This window comes from Myxine glutinosa, chromosome 1 (assembly GCF_964187855.1).
Source record: "Myxine glutinosa chromosome 1, kmMyxGlut1.1, whole genome shotgun sequence".
Taxonomy (NCBI): Eukaryota; Metazoa; Chordata; class Myxini; order Myxiniformes; family Myxinidae; genus Myxine; species Myxine glutinosa.
This window is the reverse complement of record NC_136261.1, coordinates 224,817,422-224,839,700: the sequence shown is the minus strand read 5'-3', so window position 1 is coordinate 224,839,700 and position 22,279 is coordinate 224,817,422. Positions and strand designations below refer to the sequence as shown.

At 42.9% G+C, this 22,279-nt stretch overlaps 1 protein-coding gene across 3 annotated transcripts in view; it reads left to right on the top strand.

The window, feature by feature from the left end:
* The first annotated feature begins 7,401 nt into the window (after nucleotides 1–7,401).
* LOC144893608 (uncharacterized) overlaps nucleotides 7,402–22,279 on the top strand; it is a 29,037-nt gene continuing 14,159 nt past the window's right edge. The window contains exons 1-2 of one of the 3 annotated variants that reach the window (XM_078784299.1): nucleotides 7,402–7,754; nucleotides 8,028–8,122. Coding sequence is in view for 2 of the 3 variants with exons in the window: in XM_078784306.1 (XP_078640432.1) it covers nucleotides 11,423–12,424 (1,002 nt within the window). In the remaining variant the exon portion in view is untranslated. Of the gene's footprint in view, nucleotides 7,755–8,027; nucleotides 8,123–11,400; nucleotides 12,425–22,279 lie in introns of those variants that run through there. The other 2 variants (XM_078784306.1, XM_078784303.1) reach the window with 2 other exon arrangements.

The window sequence follows — 22,279 nt, the reverse complement described above, 5'->3', positions numbered from 1 at the left end:
TATCTTGTGTTTTGTGATTATATTTTCTTAAAAGGTGGATGGGATTCATTTTAAGGAAATGCAGGACTGTGCCAACATGGGATAGCATGATAACTTGTAGGATAAGTTAATTGTGCAAGTTCAGTGACGTTCATTCATCAGTGATGCCGGGTCAAACTTTCAGGGGTTCATTCATCAGTGACGCTGGGTCAAACTTTCAGGAGTTCATTCATCAGTGATGCTGGGTCAAACTTTTAGGAGTTTATTCATCAGTGACGCTGGGTCAAACTTTCAGGAGTTCATTCATCAGTGATGCTGGGTCAAACTTTTAGGAGTTTATTCATCAGTGACGCTGGGTCAAACTTTCAGGAGTTCATTCATCAGTGATGCTGGGTCAAACTTTCAGGAGTTCATTCATCAGTGATGCTGGGTCAAACTTTCAGGGGTTCCTGGTTTCAGGGGTTCCTCATTTCTATCCTTGAGGATGGAAGTGTTTTAGGGGAAAAAAAAAAGTTTGAAAAAACAAACAAACAATTTTTGGGATTTTAATGGCAAAGCCCTTTAAAATACGCTTTATTCATTATTCCTTTTAATATTCGTTTTCTCTGCATCCATTGGTCCAATTGCCACGGAATTTTCACCATAGAAGTGCATCTTCCTGTGGAATTTTCCAATGATAATTAAGACGTCATAGGTCACGTGATATGAGTGGCATCTTGGAAAACAGAAAAACTTTGCCCCTCTATCTCTGAAACCACTCCATGGAAAAAATGAAAGGTGGCACATTGTAAAGCACTCCCCATGGAGAATAATGTTAATGATGTCATAGGTGCCTTCATTATAACGTCATAAACAGACGAGCACTTGATCTGCTCAGCATGAAATTTCTTGAGCGTGATGTAGGGATAAATTGGTTGAGAAAAAAAAGCAAACGATGACATCAGTCACGTGGTTTGGTAGCCATATTTTTACGGCGTAGCCTGTAGGGCAATGCCGTCTCGAACAGTGTTTGTCCATCCTGTGTATGTATAGAGACATGACAGAAGTAAATAGACACCTTTAATTTATTCATTGCATCTGTATATTCATTGCAAGATGGGAACAGTGGTGAGTTTGAGGTGAAGGTGGGAGTGCATCAGGGGTCGGTACTAAGTCCACTACTATTTGTAGCTGTGACGGAGGTGCTGTCTCAGAACGTAAAGGAGGGTTTATCGTGGGAGTTGTATGCAGATGATCTGGTGTTGATTGCGGAAAGTATGGATGGACTGAAGGAAAAGATGAACAAGTGGAAGGAATGTATGGAGACAAAAGGTCTGAAGGTGAATATCGGAAAGACGAAGGTGATGGCAAGTGGTAAAGCATGTGGTGAGGTGGAAAGAACTGGGAAGTGGCCCTGTGCTGTGTGCAGGAAGGGTGTCTGAGTGAACTCCATTCAATGTACAATGTGCGCTGAGTGGGTTCATCAAAAATGTTGTGGTCTGAGAGGGTCATTAACCAGTGTGGCAGCTACATTCAAATGTAAGGTGTGCACAGAGGGAGCTGCAGATGGAGGAAATGTTGAGTTGGATCTTGGAGACGGTGTGAAGCTGGAAGGTGTGAAAACATTTTGCTACCTCGGAGACATGCTGAATGGAGAAGGTGGATCAGACTCGGCAACGGTTGCTTGAGTGAGATGTGCATGGAAGAAGTTTCGGGAACTGAGAGGCGTGCTGATGAGGGGAGTGTCGTTGAAGCTGAAGAGAAAGGTGTATGCTGCATGTGTGAGAAGTGTTTTGATTTATGGGAGCGAGACATGGGTTATGAACGTAGAATAGCAACGAAGGTTGGAAATGCGAATGGTTCGATGGATGTGCGGAGTATCGTTGAGAGAGAGGAAGACAAATGATGAATTGCGCAAAAATGATGGGAATAGAGCCTGTGATTGATGCTGTGAAGAGGAACAGGTTGAGATGGTTTGGTCATGTGTTGAGGAAGGATGAAAGTGACTGGTTGAGAAGAGTGATGGAAATGAATGCAGAAGGAAGTAGAGGACGGGGAAGACCGAGAAAGACTTGGCTAAAGATGGTGGAAGAAGAAATGCGGGCAAGGGGGTTAACAAGGAGAGATGCAGAAAATAGGGCAAGATGGAGAAGATTGTCATGGGGATCGCAAGGCTAACCCCTGCTCTAGCAGGGAAAATGGCCTTAAAATGCATGTTGTTGTGTGTTGTATCTGTATAACGCTGTTTTACTCAGTGATTTGTACTAGTATTCGACTATTTATTTGTAGAAACGAGTTCCTGGTTCTTGTATCCCTTGGAGCACATAAACTTTCCGATTTTCAAAGATGACGATTTTTTGGCCAATTGGAAGGTGGAGTCAGCCAGTGTCAGATAGCTCAGAACCTTGGTATTCTGCTTTTTATGGTCAATGGGGTGATTGTGCAATTCACCCACGAAGGCAAGGAATCCACATCTTACCGTTCTGGTCGACCTGGGCCCTCAAAGGTGTCTTCGAACTGTCAAGCAGTCCATTGAGAAAACTCCCCGTTGCAAGGCAGCAGATGTTGCAGAGGAGGTCCAAGTTAGCTCAAGAACTGCCGTGCAGTACCTTCATCAACATAGTAATGGGAGAGCAGCTAGGAGAAAACTTCTTCTTAGACCAGCCAACCTTAAAAGGAGAAAGAAGTGGGCTGACGAGATGGCCAACAGACCCTTGGAGTTTTGGCAAACTCATTTTTTTCAGATGATTCCCAATTTGCTCAATTTCCCGACAGTGGATGTGTATGGGTCTGGAGACTTCCCAGTCAAGAGTTTTCTTTGAACTGATTGTAGCCAACTGTCAAACATGGTGGTTTTTCAGTGATGGTATGGGGAGCAATCTGGAGCGCTGGTCAGTCAGAGCTTGTGGAGTGTGTTGGCAACATCAACTCAAAGATATGCATTTATATCTTTGAGGATGGACTTCTCCCTGTCTTCTCCACTGGTCAGATGGTCAAAAACAACACTTCATGGAAGATTGTGAGGCAGTTGCAGGAGAAGTAAATGGAGAAGAGGAAGAAGTTGTTTCTTGGGTTTGTTGATCTGGAGAAAGCATTCGATCGGGTTCCACGCAAAATATTGACATGGGCATTGAGGAAGTTAGGAGTGGAGGAATGGTTGATCAGAGTAGTGATGGCAATGTACAAAAGAGCGCGCACAGCTGTAAGGATGAAGGACAGGAACAGTGGTGAGTTTGAGGTGAAGGTGGGAGTGCATCAGGGGTCGGTACTAAGTCCACTACTATTTGTAGCTGTGATGGAGGTGCTGGCTCAGAACGTAAAGGAGGGTTTACCATGGGAGTTCTTGTATGCAGATGATCTGGTGTTGATTGCGGAAAGTATGGATGGACTGAAGGAAAAGATGAACACGTGGAAGGAATGTATGGAGACAAAAGGTCTGAAGGTGAATATCGGAAAGACGAAGGTGATGGCAAGTGGTAAAGCATGTGGTGAGGTGGAAAGAACTGGGAAGTGGCCCTGTGCTGTGTGTAGGAAGGGTGTCGGAGTGAACTCCATTCAGTGTACAATGTGCGCTGAGTGGGTTCATCAAAAATGTAGTGGTCTGAGAGGGTCATTAACCAGTGTGGCAGCTACATTCAAATGTAAGGTGTGCACAGAGGGAGCTGCAGATGGAGGAAATGTTGAGTTGGATCTTGGAGACGGCGTGAAGCTGGAAGGTGTGAAAATATTTTGCTACCTCGGAGACATGCTGAATGGAGAAGGTGGATCAGACTCGGCAACGGTTGCTCGAGTGAAATGTGCATGGAAGAAGTTTCGGGAATTGAGTGGCGTGCTGATGATGAGGGGAGTGTCGTTGAAGCTGAAGGGAAAGGTGTATGCTGCATGTGTGAGAAGTGTTATGATTTATGGGAGCGAGACATGGGTAATGAACGTAGAGCAGCAACGAAGCTTGGAAAGGGTGGAAATGCGAATGGTTCGACGGGTTTGCTGAGTATCGTTGAGAGAGAGGAAGACAAATGATGATTTGCGAAAGATGATGGGAATAGAGCCTGTGATTGATGCTGTGAAGAGGAACAGGTTGAGATGGTTTGGTCATGTGTTGAGGAAGGATGAAAGTGACTGGTTGAGAAGAGTGATGGAAATGAATGTAGAAGGAAGTAGAAGACGGGGAAGACCGAGAAAGACTTGGCTAAAGATGGTGGAAGAAGAAATGCGGGCAAGGGGGTTAACAAGGAGAGATGCAGAAAATACGGCAAAATGGAGAAGATTGTCATGGGGACCGCAAGGCTAACCCCCGCTCTAGCAGGGAAAATGGCCTTTAAAATGCATGTTGTTGTTGTTGTTGTTGTTGTTGTTGTTGTATGGAAGATGGAGTTCCATGCCACACAGCAAAAAAGACCAATGAATGGCAGGACAGAAAAGGGATCAAGCGACTTCCATGGCCAAGTCGGTCTCCTGACATTAATCCTATTGAACACCTCTGGGCTATATTGGATCGATCTGTGCGGAAAAAAGTCCAGGAAACCAACATCACGGGCCTCACACCTAGCTCCTCTTCACGCTGTTGAAACCAAAGCTTTCAGAATCATTGGAATCTCCCGTGATGAAGCTAACTCCTAGGGCCTTTCACTCGCTCACCGCAGGCAGGTTGGTGGTCTTTCTGTCTTCTACCGACTCCTCTCCGGCCTAGCTCCCCCAGCTCTGTCTGTGCTCTGTCCCCCAAATATTCCTACAGGACGCACAATATCTGCCAGCAACCCTCTTCTTGTGAAACTGCCAAAATCAAGACTCTCTATTCACCTTCACTCTTTCATTCCTCTTTTCTCCCACCTCTGGAACAAACTCCCAAATCCATCACTCTCTTCAATCCAACTCCTCCCTCCAGGTCTTTAAAACAGCTGTTCACCACCATCTCTTATCTCATCTTCCCCCATCAAAAACCTTGATCTTTTCTACCCCTGTTAATTCACCCCAGATCCACTTTTTTGAAATACAGACTTCTTTCCTGAAAGTCCAAGCAGTGTAAGTGTTTTATACCTCTCCCAGCCCCCCCCCCCCGCCCCCGCCCCTTCCCATGCCTCCTCCTCCCAAGCCCTCTCCCTCCCACAGATCTCCCAATGTCCCTGCTCTCAAATGTACTTGTGTGCTTCCCCCTCTCTCCCCATCTTGTCTCCCGCTCCCTTTATCATATGTTTTGTGTGTCAGTTTGTCTTTTTGTGATTAATGTTAGTTCTTATACGAGCCTCGATCTTGTATACAATAAAAAAATTGCTAAACCTTTTACATGAAACCGGGGCAGAAATCCCACAAGAGAAAATTTCTGAACTCGTTAGTTCTATTCCTGAAAGAGTAAAAGCGTTGAAATCTACAAAATACTCGTGTATGTATTAAAATGGATCAAACTAGAGTCCCTGTATATAGAGAGTTGTGTCAACTCAAATTTGGACGCCATTTTGTGTCTAAGTGTGTCGGATTAGATATACATGTACTTTCGCGATATGGGGTGATATATTCTAAACCTGCTAAAAAAAAATTTACTGCACATATTTAGTCTTATTATTACATACAGGTGATATTTGTTTTGTCAAAAACTCAGCTATTGCCGTGAAAAAGAGCTGTGTGGTGATATTAAAAGTGGTATGGCAATGCATATTACAAGCCAACACTGCATATAAGAGCTAACATTATAAGTAAGACAAACCAATGCTGTCGTTCTCTGAATTTTAATAACTTTTAGAAAGGAGTGTGGGCATATCCAATATTTTTTAAAGGGTGCCGAGAGCAATTCCGGTGTAGGACTTCCAGCCGACATATAGTCTAACACACTTAAAACAAATTCTGTACGTGGTATTGCCATATTTCTATAGTGTACAACTTTAGTTTTATCGACATTTATATTCAATTTCCATTGTAATGATTTAACAAGCTGCAAGTCAGCTTCTGTCTCTGACATAAGGAAAACGTCATCGGCATCTAGTAAGATCGAAACGTTCATTTATTACTACACCCTTGCCCAGAACTCTGATGGATATTGCCTGATCGATTAATATGTTTCATAGCTGGCGACTTAATTAACACTTAATTTTCGACTGCGCCAAGCCGTAATTAAACAGAGAAAAAACTTTTAAAAATACCTGCAGTGTGCACGGTTCGTCTAGTCTAGTCGAACAGATATGGAAAAGCACAGATAAGACGTCGTATTTGTCCCAAATTTGTCTTCTGACTTTATCACTTGGAAATCTATACATCTTATATTTCCCAGATTGGTTTGAACAACCAAAAGCAGAACAACCAGTCATTTTGTTTGGCAATAAACAACATTCCCGTACCAAGCTGACGTTCACGCACGGTGAAGTTAGACACAAAATGGCGCCACGAAATCACGTGACCAGAAATCTCGGGTCAGCGCATGGCGCAACTCTCTTTATACAGGGACTCTAGATCAAACGTACAAATGGTCAAGGAGCTGAGGATCTGGTCACGTGACAGGGGAGCAGCAGATCCAAGCCTGGTTACGCCATTGTTAGACTGTCGGTCTTGTTTATAATAATTTTTCTATAGTGCCTGAGTCTTTGTAGCTATGTGAAGGGTAATATTAAATTATCCCCCATTATTGGTTCGTCCGAATCCGTCCATAGCTTTTTGAGATATCTTTCTCACAGAGAAACAGCAGGTGAAAACACAACCTCCATCCAACTTCGGTTGCGGTTGCGGAGGTAATAAACGTGTCAAGCGCTCACTCAGTCGCTTAAGCACTTAAGCAAGCAATCCAACGAAACGGTTGATAAGGAACGGCTGGCTTGGCAAGCTTATTGACAATGGAACACACCCCATGGTGAGAAAATTATGATTGGGAGAAAGAAAAGAAAGAGGGATGTTAGAAGTGGAAAAGGAGGGGATTGAAAAGTTCTGCCGTTTTGCCGACAAAACAATAATAGAATGCAGCCTCATTATCCACTGTAGTTTTTTCTTCGTGTCGTCATCGTATTAGGCGGTGTATGGCACAATGTTCGCAGTATCACTCTTTAAACGTTTGGTTTGAGGGAAACATAAAAAATAATTCCTTTGCGTGTCATGAATCTAATGATTATATTAATCGAAAAGGATCACGATTCGAAATAAAAATGGTCCAAGGTACGAGCATAAACCTCAAGTGCAATGTTGCAAAGTGCGGGAAAGACGACCCAACGGATGCCATGTAACCACAATTACACACCATCCGATAGGATTAGAACAATCAGCTGACTGAAAAATCTTGCATAAAGTGATTCAAAGATTGTTCGCGAATATCCAAGATAAAAAGATTTCTGTCGTGATTCTATTTCCAGATAACTTCATAATTTGTGGTACATGTGTGTTTAGATTACAGTGCGCCGATTGCTGAGACAATTTCATCTAAACAGTCGAATGACGTAATGATACTGAAGACACATTTGAGTGCGCGATTACGTCAAGACAGCGGTGGCGGAAACGTCCTCAAATAAGCACAACGTCGTTATTATTTAGTTTTTCTGTCAAGCGTGAAAGTGGTTCGGAAGTTGTTAATTTAATTTTTAAAATTTTACCTCATTTTTGAATAACATTACCGAACTTGAGATTTTGTGTCAATTTTCATTCGATTCTGTCAGAAGAACTCGGCGCCGTTTCCGACCTCCTAACGGCCGAACGGTTTGGGCGCCATTTTTAAGCGGGAAGCCTGTTGTGTGTGGTTGGGGCTGCTTACGAAGCATTTTTTCTGCCTATATGAATGCATTGAAATGAGCAGAAAAATGCGTCGTGGTTGCTGCGGACTCTAGGTATGTTTGTTTGGGACTTGAGGTAAAAATAAACGGCAATATTTCCAGTTTAAAAAAAAACCTGTTTGGTTTGTTCTCCTTTCTCCTGGTTTGTCCGACTCGAGCAGTGTTTAGAAAGTTCTACGGATGAGATACCATATTCCAAGATACGCCAACGTGTTTATGTTTTTCAATATATAACGAGTAGGGGGAACTATTTCCTTACTAATTGTAGTTATTTGTTGAAAATATTTAAAGTGGACTCTCCAAGACCAAGTACACTATCGTTCGCAGAACTTTCTGAACGGACCTCGTGTACATTTGTCCCTGGCTCGTCCTACAAACTTGTGCAGTACTTGGGAAGAACGAGTAACATTGAGAACATAAAGGTAAATAGCTATTCCAACGCGAGCTCTGGACTTTTACAAAATGTCTATGAACATGTACCTGTGTGTCTATGAACATGTACCTGTGTGTCTATGAACATGTAATTGTGTGTCTATGAACATGTACCTGTGTGTCTATGAACATGTACTTCTCTCCTTGAACATGTCTGTGTGTCTATGAACATGTGTCTGTGTGTCTATGAACATGTGTCTGTGTGTCTATGAACATGTGTGTGTGTCTATGAACATGTGCCTGTGTGTATGAACATGTACCTGTGTGTCTATGAACATGTGCCTGTGTGTCTATGAACATGTGCCTGTGTGTCTATGAACATGTGCCTGTGTGTCTATGAACATGTGCCTGTGTGTCTATGAACATGTGCCTGTGTGTCTATGAACATGTGCCTGTGTGTCTATGAACATGTGCATGTGTGTCTATGAACATGTGTCTGTGTGTCTATGAACATGTGTCTGTGTGTCTATGAACATGTGCCTGTGTGTCTATGAACATGTGTCTGTGTGTCTATGAACATGTGCCTGTGTGTCTATGAACATGTGCCTGTGTGTCTATGAACATGTGCCTGTGTGTCTATGAACATGTGCCTGTGTGTCTATGAACATGTGCCTGTGTGTCTATGAACATGTGTCTGTGTGTCTATGAACATGTGTCTGTGTGTCTATGAACATGTGTCTGTGTGTCTATGAACATGTGCCTGTGTGTCTATGAACATGTGTCTGTGTGTCTATGAACATGTGCCTGTGTGTCTATGAACATGTGTCTGTGTGTCTATGAACATGTGCCTGTGTGTCTATGAACATATGTCTGTGTGTCTATGAACATGTGCCTGTGTGTCTATGAACATGTGCCTGTGTGTCTATGAACATGTGCTTTTCTACTCTTCATTGCTTTTATCGCTTCCTCAACTTCCTTCTCAGTTATCTTCTCTGCCGGTCCTAAAACTGGGTTACTCTCTATGTTGCCATCCCATTCATTCTCTGCATTCAACAGCATTTCCATATACTAGGGCATGCCCGTACTATATCTATATCTAAAATTATATCCCCCCCTCTATTTACATGAAATGGTTTGGTCCATGAAATGTTTTGGTTCATTCGCAACGCCAAAGCGAACGGCGAACGCTTTACATGAAATGGTTTGGTGCATGAAATGTTTTGGTCCATTCGCAACGCCAAAGCGAACGGCGAACGGCTTGCGAGTACAGTGACAATCCCCCCGGGGTTTTTATTAGTTTTAAAACATAGTTTAACGCCAACATAGCGCCAACATAGTTTGCAAACGTGAAATAAATGAATACGCTCTCAAATGTGCCATCCGAGGCAGAGTGTGTCCGCCACGTTCGGCACACGCGATAGCTCGCTGCTCTCTGATTGGTTGAATCGTTTTTTGGACATAGCTCGGTAAGTAATTGTCCGATTAATATGAAACCTTGAAAAGGCACATCCTCGGGTCCCCAGCAATATACCTGGCAAGTTTCAAGTATATCGGACCCGTGGTTGTCGAGAAACAGCGGTCACAGACAAACAAACGTACAAACGTACAAACAAACAAACACACAGAGATTACTGGAATTATAGATAGATTTCTTCCATCTTCCTTTAATTCCATCTGGGTCCATGGAGAAAATGGTGTGGAAATAAAATGGAGAAAATGAAAATAAAATAGGAAATAAAATGAAAACACATGGAGAAATGAAAGAAAATAAAATGGTGTGGCGAGTCGGCCAATACTCAGCCTTGCTCTGACGAGGACCAATGCAAAGGGACCCCGAGTCTCCGCGGGGGAAACGCTCAAAATGGCATGAATTGCCACACAGCATGTTAGCCGCGAAGCGGTGGCAAAACGTCTTCCTCTCTCACTCCTCGATGAGGAAGCCCAGCGTGGCCACAACCTCCCCGGAGAGCACTGCGTCGAACAGGAGCCACTCCTTCACTGGACAAAGGCTCCACAAAGCTCCGAATGTCCTCTCCCCAAGTGCACACGAGTCAAGCGACCGCCCACCACGAAGCCAGCACCAGGGAGAGACAATGCGACCGCTTGCACCAGCGCCAGAACGAGAGCTAGGGGTGGAGAGCGCATCCTCCTTTTTCCCTCGCTGACGTCACTCCCCGACCAATCCTGACGTCCCATTACATCATCCCATGGCGCCTTAACCAGTCACGAAGCTTAGGGCGTGGTTTCTCCGTTAGGAGTCCTCAAGGCGGAGTCTAGCCTCCTATGGTTCTTGGAGGCGGAGTCTAGCCGCCGTTCAGGAATGTTCGGCTGGGCCGGGTTTGTTCGGCTGTGCGTTCGGGAATGTGCCCTATGAAATGTGCAGTGTTTGTCAGGCTTGCCGGTGTTGTTGTAGCAATGGGGTCGATTGCATGGCTGGCTGAGGTTTTGTAAGAACATTAGGAAAAAATCACAGGGGGCCAATTACACACTGGAGTTTATTAATATTATGTCCTAGAACTAATTAACACAAAAGCCACGCCCCTTATGGCGTCATGCAAACACTCTTAACCTGAACGTTTACCCTGCTTACGTCCATCGAGGTAGGCTTCTTCTTCGCGTCACATGGTCCATGTTAATTTACATAATCCTGACTTCCCTTAGGTGTTTCATCCCTACCACAAATGTAACTATATATATATATTAGGCTGGGCCAAATCAGAGGTGATTTTCCTAATTCAATGTAATTACCTAAAAGTTGTGAGTATCAGGAACAAAATCATGAAAAAAAATTTCAAAAATATTGACGTTTTACGGTCAGACAGCCCGTTACCATAGCAACAGTTACAGACGACTCAAAAAATGCCTAAATTGACGATTTCTCAAGCTGTGTTTGACCCCCAGAGTTGATTCTGGTACCAAAAGATGCAGAATTGAAAGCCAAGGATGATTGGATAGCTTAACAATGTCTGTGACACAATTCAATACCACTTTTATCCAAAAAACTGATTTTTGTCTGAAATTTGAAGCATATTTATGGAAAAAAATTGAAAATTTTGCTTTTTAATCAGAGGATAACCATTAATCAAGTTAAATTTACTTTAAATTGTCTTTTACAACCTTGTATTGTCCAGTTTTTATAACTGTTATAACGTTGTTTAAATTTGGCCATCTTAATTTCAATAAAAAAAAGTTAACAAAAGCAGCTTACAATCATTAATTTTAATGCCTGCTTTCGGTTGTTACTGTAACCATTCATCAGGCAAGTATGCTGTTTTTGTTTACTTTTCTCATTCAAACATTATATTAATAATTGTTTTTTTTATTACAGTGCATCACATAGGCAATTAGGCATGGATACAAAAGCCAAGACCGTGTTGTGGCTCTTCGAAAAGTGTCCCCCCATCTTCAATCTACCAGGAAACCAGGGATTCACTGGCCCTTATCCACCAACAGGAGAACTGGTTGTTCTCCAGTACCATGGGTATCACAGACATCTGCAGGAAACCAGCCACCTTCAGTCTAGCAAAAAGGATGCAGTCAAGCTTGTAGTGAAGGACTTGCAGGACTGGTGGGGAAATACCGGTTTTACCCTCAAGTCGTGGCAAGCCATAGAGAAGATGATATTTAGGGATATTGAGGAGTTCAAACTAAGGAAGAGTAAGAAGAGTAGGACGACAGATGCAGAGACCAAGAAAAGGAAGGACTTCTTAGCAAATATGAGGCAGACATTTTGGGTCGTTCAACCTGACTTTGAGAAGAAATTGGAAGCAGCACAAGCTGTGGAGAAGCAAGACAAGAGAGATAAAGAAGACTGGCTTTACCTAAAAGGTGTACGTGGGGATAGCTGTACACGTACAGCAACGCTTGGGTCTAGCGATGAGAAATTAGCAAATAGGAGGAAGCGCAAGTTTCTTGATCAGCAGGCAGAGCAGGTGAGAAGAGATAGGGATTGTCTGCGCACTGCCCCTAATGTAGATGTATCAGAAGATACTGATGACTCTGAGGAGACCACTGACACACCACTCTACACTGTTCCTGTGCAATCCCCAAAGGTCATCAAGAAGCTGGAAGGAGTTCCAAAGGATGCCTGCTTGATTGCAGAGAAGTACGCAATTTCAAATAGGGCAATCACAGAACTGGCTGCTGCCTTTCACAAAGACGACGGGAAGAACCTGGAGCAGTACAACCTATCAGTGAACACAACGGGGAGGACGAGACAGTCTGTGAGGGTGGAGAAGGCGGGAGACATCGCTAAGTGGCAACTTGGTGACAGCACTTCCAAAATGTATGCTCTGCACTGGGACGGGAAGCTGATCAAGTCCCTAACCCATGTGGGCAAGGACATGGAGTGAGTGGCCGTGATACTGACAGGGACAGATGGCCAGGAGGTACTGCTGTCAATTGTTGGGATGGAAGGGAGGTCAACTGCTGAAAATGAGGCGGCAAAGATTATTCAGGTATTTATGCTCTACAGTTCGGTTAAGTTAATAACAAACCTTATTTTTCGCTTTTTAGTTATACAATTTAGATTTGAGTTTTGTAAATTTTGGAAGTTTCTTATGTTTGTTCATTGAAGACAGTAAAACTGTCCAACTTGAAATATCCAAAGTCTAAAAGTGAAGTAACAGTAGCGGTGTAGTTGTAGGTACCACAGCCAAAGGGTGTTGTGGATTTTGTTTAATTATACAAAAAGAACTACTTGTAAGTAGCTACATCAAATTAAGAATTTACTTGGAATATGTTCGTTATTTTTAATATAATAATGAAGCAAATTAGCAATTTGGCATTCCACACTAATTTGATCAATGATAAAATTGATATTAGTCTATAAAGTATATTCTAACTTATGTTCTATTATTAGTAGAATATAAGTTATCATTGGTGTCTTTACCTTATTCTATTTATTTTCTATCCAGGTCCTCAATGAGCACCCAATCGACACATCAAGGATAGGCGCTCTTGTCTTCGATACAACGGCAGTGAACTCTGGGGTCAAGAGTGGAGTCGTAGTAAGACTGGAGACTGAGTTTGGCAGGAGTCTTCTGCAACTGGCGTGTCGGCACCACATCCACGATTTGGTTGGAGGGGCGTCTTGCTCAATAGTGTATGGCCCCACCACAGGACCTAATGAACAGCTGTTCAAGCGACTGCTCAACACTTGGAGTGAATTGGACCAGGGCAACTACACATTGGTCGAGGTGTCTGCTCAACAGAGAGAGCTGGCTGGCCATGTACATGCCACCATCACCTTCCTTCAGACGTGGATGGAGAATAGCACAAAGGAGACTCTTCGACACGACTACCTGGAGCTGGCACACCTCACACTGCTGTTTCTTGGAGGGACTGTCCCTGATGGTATGAGGACCATCACTATCAAAGCTCCTGGGGCATTCCACCACGCCCGTTGGATGAGCAAGACTTTATACACTATAAAGGTGGCACTCTTCCGTCGGCAGCTGGGAGATATCTACACACCCGAAGAGCTGGAAGACATGACCAGTCTCGCTGCATTCATGTCAGTCTTCTACACTAAAGCGTGGTTGACATGTACCAGTGCTGCAGATGCACCATCTAACGACCTGTACCTGATGAAGAACCTCCTCAAGGCTGAGGCCAGTATCGCAAAGAATCCAACAAAGTGGCCTGCCAAATTTCTGTCCTTTGTGACTGTGGCCCGAGAGAAGCTACAAAACCATTTGTGGTACCTCTCAGAGAGATTGGTCTCTTTGGCACTCTTCTCGGACAGAACGTCATCTGACAAGCAGACTATGAGAAGGGCTATGCTCAGGTACCATGGGACTGCACATAACATGATACAGGAGATGCCAGCCTCACAGCAATTGGGGAGTAAAGCCCTCAAAGACTTTGTTGGTTACGACTCTTGGAGCATGTTTGAACTCTTCGGTATTGACTCCAGTTTTGTCAAGCTCCCCGTTGCACAGTGGCCCACCTCAGACAGCTATCGTCATGGCAAGGAAGTTGTGGCCAACCTCCCAGTTGTCAATGACGCAGCAGAGCGGACACTTGGACTCGCCACAGATTTGAACACTAACAAGGCCCCCACATCTGAGGCGCAGCTCCAGGCTCTATACAGGGTTGTGAAGGGCGTCAGGGAGAAGCTGCATGGACTGGCAACATCCACTGAGGTTGTGACTAAGAAGTCATTGGCCTCCATTGATTACAATTGGGACTAGGTTTTTTATTTTGTTATCAATGTTCAATGTCAGACCTTAAATTTGAGACAAAAAAGCTTAATCAATGACAAAAGTTAATTTAAAGTACATTTAATTTGACTATAGCTCTGATTAATGATTATCCTATGATTAAAAAGCAAAATTTTCATTTTTTTTTCAAACAAATGCCTTAAATTTGAGATGAAAATGAGTTTTTGGGATAAAAGTTGTATTGAATTGTGTCACAGACATTGTTAAGCTATCCAATCATCCTTGGCTTTCAATTCTGAATCTTTTGGTACCAGAATCAACTCTGGGGGTCATACACAGCCTGAGAAATCATCGATTTTAAGAATTTTTTGAGTCGTCTGTAACGGTTGCTATGGTAACGGGCTGTTTTACCGTAAGACGTCAATATTTTTGAAAAAAAATTTCATGGTTTTGTTTCTGTTACCCAGCCACAACGTTTAGGTAAATTACAACCTTATAGTATGAAAAATTGAGAATCACCCCTGATTTGGCCCAGCCTAATATATATGTATATATATATTGTTGCGGATATGGGACTTGGCCTCAATATCCGCTTGTAAATACTCCCCTATTTCCCCAATACTCCCCAACTATCCCCAATCCCCCATTCCCTAGTCCCATTGCCTGTAAATAACACTCTGTAGAACCGACCTTCCCCTTTTTCCCCCATTAAATGTCGTGCCCAGGTCCACCGCATCTCACGTAGACAACTTTCGGACATCTTGCTAGTTATTCTTAGTCTATGTCAGTTAAGGACTCGTTTCCATTAATTCTGACTCTTCGTTGCACCAGAATGTGATTATATGGCACCAGTAGTGAGTTTAGGACCTTCCCATACCTCCTCCCATCTTCTTCCCCAAACAACAACTACAACAACAACTACAACAACAACTACAACAACGGCGCTGCGCGGGGGAGTGTGCGTCCTCACACCGGCTCGGTTAGCCGCCATTGACCATGCGCTCCGACGGGGTTACCACGAAGGGGCTCCTTGTCAGCCCCTCGTCAAGGGCGGAGCCGGTAACCCCCCCGCACGCACCCAATGAGAAGCAACGTGCCGATTCCATCTGGGGCGGAGCTAACGAGCCGAGGGCGTGTCACTCCCCGCCGGATATACGCGGCGACTTACCGGATGTGAGGTCAGATGCGCCCCCAGCTTGAAGAAGAGCCAGTCACCACCTCCAAGCGCTGAGCGAGCTCCACGCATCGACCCGGTATTGCAGTACCTCCGAGAACGGTGCACCCCCTCCGAGAACGGTGCACCTTGAGCCATCGACTGCCCGCTTTCCTTGCCATCAATCCCCGTGTGAGTCAGTTTTTGTCCTGTTTATCTGTCGTCTGTCAGGGAATAAGATAAGTGTGTCTAAGTGCCTGTCTTTCTATGCTGTCCCTCTTGTAGTTGTAATCTGACCTTCCGCCCTAATATAACCTCCTCCGGAGGTCTTGAGAACCGTATCCCTGGTGTCGTGTCATTTTAATCCCAGCCGTTGTGTCCTTTTCCTTCATTGATTTAGCGTAGCGCGACTCGGCAACGTTCGAGTATAATCGGGTAACTTGTGCGGACACGGCGGCCATTCCGCTCGGCCCACCCTAACATCAAAGTCGTGTCTGTAACAATATATATACATATATATATATATATATTAGGGTGCATCAAACGCCCCATGATTTTCAAAAAGTTGTTGTATTTTAATGTCTATTCCCTCAAATGTTACACTTGTTGGTAGAAGTATGTATGCAAAAAATAGATGAAATCAGAGGTGGTCCTGGGTGGCCACCGGCCACTTTTATATATTTAGGGCCATTTAGGGCCACAGCTAAACTACTTTACAAGATAATGTAAAATTAACTACAAGATAATGTAAAATTAACCATTATACCTATATACAAAAGTAAAGTCCTACTTTTACTAAATGCCTAATATCAAACAGTTAAAACAACCTTACATGTCAATGTAAAATTAACCAAAATCGTTCTTCATATTACAAAGTTGTAGTACAGTGTTGTAGTATTGTACTTTCATTGATTAAAAGTTTGAAAATGTATTAAGCACAACGCCAATGTCACTACTCCAACTTTGCTCGTTTCCGCAAATTTGGCCTCGCTTTGCGGTCACATTCAACCACTTGAAGAAGATTTTGGAAGTGGTCTTCTCTTCTTGCAGTTGAGACAAAATCAGTTGCGAGCTTTACTGCTCTCTCCGCAGGGTCATTCACAACATTAAGCCCATCCACAATGGACTTGGCTGCCTTGAAGTGCTCATTGTTCTGCCAAGTGTCAACATCCTCTGTTAGGAAGGTCATATCTAGGTGAAGAAGGTTTACTGTAAACCACGAGTCCTCGTTCACAAGATCAGCCAGGGTTGTCGCTTCTGTAATTTTTGGAAATGACGGTTTGCCATATCCAGAACCGTAGCGGTGTTTTGGAGTGCTTGGCATTTCATCTGGTTGTATGGCCAGTAACACATCTGCAAGGGCACGACGATCCTTTTGAGGAATTGCATTGCTGAACAGTGCCAAAACAACCTGTTCTGGGGTTAAATACCACAAATGTCTATCAAAGGCTTTCACAGCGCTGACTGAAATGGTTGAGTTGACAGCTTTATAGTTGAGCAGAGTCTTGTAAAAGCACAAATCAAACCATGGGGCATTTGAAGCAGACTGACATATGAGCCACCAATCACAATAAATATAAACAACAAAAACAACAAACTCCTTCAGTTTTTTCTGTTGATGTTGTGTTGTTACAGTTCCTCGAGGTAGTAGAGAAATTTGCTCTTCAAGTAGGCATATTTTGATGGAATAAAGAATCTTTGACATCCACCTTGCTTTATGCATGGCCCCTGGTCTGTGGAGTGTTCCTTGTTTTGTGACATCATCATCGAGGACTACCTGGCAGAGTTGTGCCATTTCCTTGTAGTCTTCCCTACAGTATGAAGCGCTTGTGCGGATTGTGCTTAAAACCTTGTTTTTGCAGGATAAAAGCAGCTGTTGTGCATAGTCATTGTACATGGAAATGTCAATTTTGGTTAAACTTTCATTCTTTGCATGCGATATGCGTTCCCAATTCTTCTGGAATTTTTGGAACAAAGATACTTCTGGAGACTTTGATGCCTCAATTTTGAGAACGTCAAACACATGATCCAGGATTACCTCTCCAACATGATGGCGACATGCACACCACAGAAGAGCACGGTCCAGTTTTGATTGAATGGTAACACAGGCAGCTGTAACGTGTCCAGTGTTTGATGCTGTTGTGTCAAAACATAAGTTGACAACTGATTGTTTGCACTTCCATGAATGTAGATACGTGTAAGTGTGCTCGGCAATGATGTCACCTGATGACCTATCACTTCCAGGAGGATATCTAGCCACCCCCAGTAGCTTTACATCAGTGGCATTCCCAACCAACACTGGCAATCTTTCTTCCTTGACATTCTTGTTTGTGAGCGTTGGTATCTGCTTGCCATCCCAGTGAAGTGTTGCAGCTGTTGGGGCGATCCAATTTTCTTGAATATCTTTGGCGATAGCACTTGTTATTGATCGTCGAGCCTTATCAGCAGTTGAGTACGACTTGGCCACACGACGTGGATCACCTCCTGCCTCTTGAATTACAGCTTTGGTGAGCGCAACCTGTTGAACAGGAGTTATGTTTAGTCGAGTAGCAACAGACACAACTGAATGTCTTTTCAGAATATCATGAGGAATAAAGGCAGATGTACCTGCATATGTTGATCTGTGGTGACTACGCTTCCTTTGAAACTCTGGAATCGCCTCTTCTTCAGTTTCTTCCAAGCTATCTGCAGAGTCACTATCATCAGAGCATACAGAACTAATTGTCATCTCTTGTACACTGGATGATTCATGACGTTCTCGTCTTGAAGCTTCCGCTAAGAGGCGTTTTTCTTTTCTATGATCTTTATCAACTTTCTTCTTGTCAACACCACCAAATGAGGCTACTCTGTCAGATTTCATTGACTCTAAAAATACTCTATCTTCCTCATTCTTAATGTTTGTCATTGCATCTTTTGTCCATACACCAAAGGTCTTATCAAGACGTTCATTCATGGTTTGCAACTTAGCCAAAGTGCTTGGAGATTCTCCGCGAGAAACAGGTATTTGACGCAATTTGTTATTGTCATTAAGAAGGTCAAGTATTAGTTTGCAGCATTGATGGTCTGAAAGCATAGGAATATTTGCTTTAGTGTAGAATTTTTTCAGCTGGATAAGGACGATGCTGGCAGATTTCCATTTCAGTGGCTGAGTTTGTTTGCCTTCACATATTTCTTTCTGGATGTACCACATCACGCATCGAAGAACCTGCCGGCAAGTTGGGAGGCGGACTCCTGTCAATGTACCATCTGCTTCTGTAAAAGCATTGCCAAGACCAAAAATGGCACTTGCTAATCTGGTCTTCTTATCTGCCATCTGAAAGAAAATAAAGGATATTATTAGACTACTAGTATGGGACCCACGATTAGACCTCCGATTTCATTCATGTAAAAATACAAACTAATTATCAAACCATCGTTTTTTGCATAAAATTGTTATATTTGTATTCCTCTCATCAAGACCTTCAATTTGATACCAAACATGACTAGGTTTGGGTGTAAAATAACAAAATCAAACATTTTTACATAGTGCGGCCCCGAAAATGGCCCTAAATATATAAAAGTGGCCGGTGGCCACCCAGGACCACCTCTGATTTCATTTATTTTTTGCATACATACTTCTACCAACAAGTGTAACATTTGAGAGAATAGACATTAAAATCCAAGAACCTAAGGGCGTTTGATGCACCCTAATATATATATTTCACTTCCTGTGTCCACTTTTGCCTCTTAGGTTATTCGGGGTACAGGTCCTGCATTAACCATGAGTGAATTGGCTTTAAAAATCTGGTTACAGGCCAATTGGGAAATATTTATTTAATACACCATTAAAAGATTAACTCAACACCTCTCATCCACGATTGCATCAGAACGAGCTGATTCGTCACACGGGCACAGATTGTTGAACCCCAATATGGCTACGTTGAAAAATTTCGCAACACTATTTTTGATAAACCTGACACGCCCCATCCCCTGAAATGCCGCATAACGCCAGACCAGACACTCTAAGATATTACGGAACACTTGAAGACACGCTCTCCCCCTTCCAATCAACACTTGACCCAAAGAAAGCCAATGGAAATTTGATGCAAGAAACCCAGGCAGTTTATAGTCAGCAGAGGCCTACAGGTCTAATAATGTCTTAGGCCCACCAGAAAACCAAGATGACAGCCATATTATTTTGTCTGTATGCCATGGTGGGTGGAGTTGAGCGACAAATGTGGGTGGAGTTCAGCAGCTGTCTGATCAATGGGTGCACAATTCAAAAATCGACCCCAAACAAGAACCACAACAACAACCCTGTGGACCACTTGTAGACCTGCGATGTTTGAGAGCATACAACCATTCACAACAGTCATCAGGAAAAGAATTGGCTTTGCTGACCATTTTGATGACCATCATGTATCCACCGATTGGCAGTCAGATAACTCATTGTGCAAGTTGAGGGCGATACTGATGGTTTGAAACCATTTTCGCCAAACTACTAGGAGTCGGCAGAGCCATAGAATACTTGAGTTTGATGAACTTAACAATAGGCGCCATGTTATCAACCAACTGTTCACGTGCGTTAATTACGTACTTTTGGAACATACCTTTGAGACCTTTTACGAGATGCATTTTGGTACCACTTTGAATTCCTTTTTTTAAGGACAGATATGATGCCCTATAAGGACAGATACGAAGGAAATCACAGAAATTCCAGATGAGTGAGTTGTCTGATCTGGAAAGCTGGATGGCAGCACACAGAGGAGGGAATCCTCTGGATTTATACGCTGACTTGATCATGACTTCATTTTAAGTGTGTGCTTGGTAACAGTCAATTACCTAATAGCGGCTGAAGGAAAATAACATCTGCGTTGTTATAAAGCATTTGTAAGAAGTCCCAACTCATTGAAAGGCAAACTTCAATCTTTCAACACAGACATGTCGATGATTTGGTTAGTAAAGGAATTTGAACAATCAGCTCAACACGGTCATGTTTTTGGGCCCGGTAAATTGTGGGAACAGTACTGTATACTTGCTGAAGGTGGGGATATTGCATTCCCTCCATGTTTTTTATCTGTCAAAGGGCAACATTCGAGGAGAAATTCCAACCTGTTGACAGTGTGTCACTGTCACGCTATCCCATGAAGAGGTCAATCAATTGAACACTGGAAAACAATACGAGTTTCAGAAAAGTTTTGCCATGTACCATTTACAATGGGAGCTCGAGACAACGAGTAAACAATTCCAGTCTACAGCCACATTATGATCTATTTCTTTATATGGTGGAAGTGGCACTCAAACTTAGATCTGAGGTGAAGTCAACCTGTCTACAAATGAATTGGTGTGATTGAAGGCTTGTGTGCCAGGGAGTTTGTTCATTTGTTTCTTTTTGGACACAAACCTCTTCACTGGCTATGACAATAATGAGGCGTGGTTTCTCCGTTATGAAACCAAATGACATGACGGGAGAAATGACATGACAAACGGGGAGACCCCGGATGACAAACGGGAGAAACACAGACAAGACGATGCACACTAAGGTCCCAAGCATTTCACAAGACAGTCTGTAATACAAGTGGTGGAAAACATTGTACACTTTAGCATTGGGCCTGGCCTGTACTTTGCAACAAATTAGATGACCATGACAGCTGGTAGAGCTCTTCCATAATGCTGGTCACACAGTCAGCTATGATATTATTGAGCATATTGATACAGCTTAGCAGATAACGCTCTCAAATCAATGGACCCAAGTACAGGAACAAATCTAGTGCCTGGATGATTTGTATCGTTTACATGGGGCTGCATTGACCTAATTGATAGTAGTCTTGAACGTAGCTATACTTTGCATGTGTGGTAGTTAACAACTTCTGAACTGTTCCTGAACCTTGCTGCCATGATGCCACCTTTAACATATCTTTTTTTTTGCCTTTCAACTTCGGTGATCGGGACTCGTTTACACATCCCTGTCTCTCTCTGCTGCGTTGCTCTTGCCTTCTACGTGCTGCTCATCAAGTGAACTTGTAAACCTCTCTTGACGAGAGAACTATGATACATTGTGGACATTTTCTCACTTTGAGGATGTTGACAATTCAGAGGTGATGGTAAAAGAGAGATTATTCCTATCCAGGATGTTTCTGGTATCGAATACGCAACAGAATGCTTGGCTCTGAAGGCTAGTATTTATTGCTCTGTATCGACTGGCAAGAAAAACAATGCATCTTTCAAACCCGGTTCATAAGAGCATGTTTATCCAGTGTGAAATGAGGTACAGCCGTAATTTCTAGCATTCGCCTTATTTTTCAGAGCAAAAACAGTGAGCTTGTTTCCCACAGCAGTAAATATCCTCTTATCAACTTTTAATTTACAAAAAACCCTTTTTTTCTGCTCTTCACTTTGTGTACTCATTCTGTATTTCTAAAAAATTTTTAATGCTACCAACAATGTCATTTGATCCAATACAACTCGAGCTGAAAACCCTGACTTTTAATTTTATTGAGAAACTGATATCGTTGTCTTCAAATACATATTTGAATCCTGCGAAAATGTTTTGATGAGGCTGGAAAAATAATTTGTAATGTAGCATTCAGCTTGGCACTGCTGTTGGATGTATGTTCTTGGATGTTAGACTATAAGGTGTGTCAAGATATCCAAGAATCTCCAAACCAAGCTTAAATTAATAATTTGATAGGTATTCGAGAAAAGGACAATGTTGACTGTATAAAGCCAAAGTCGGTCTTCATTGGTGAGAATCTCAAGAGGAGTGTATTTTTTGGTCATGGCCTTTTTTTTTCCTTTTTTAAAATAAACATGCGACTTCACAAATTTTTTTTTTTTTAAACCGCTGGAGAAAAACTTTTTTCCTTGTTACCTTTTAAGTAAAGGAGTCTATTTGAAATTGCTAAAACAGA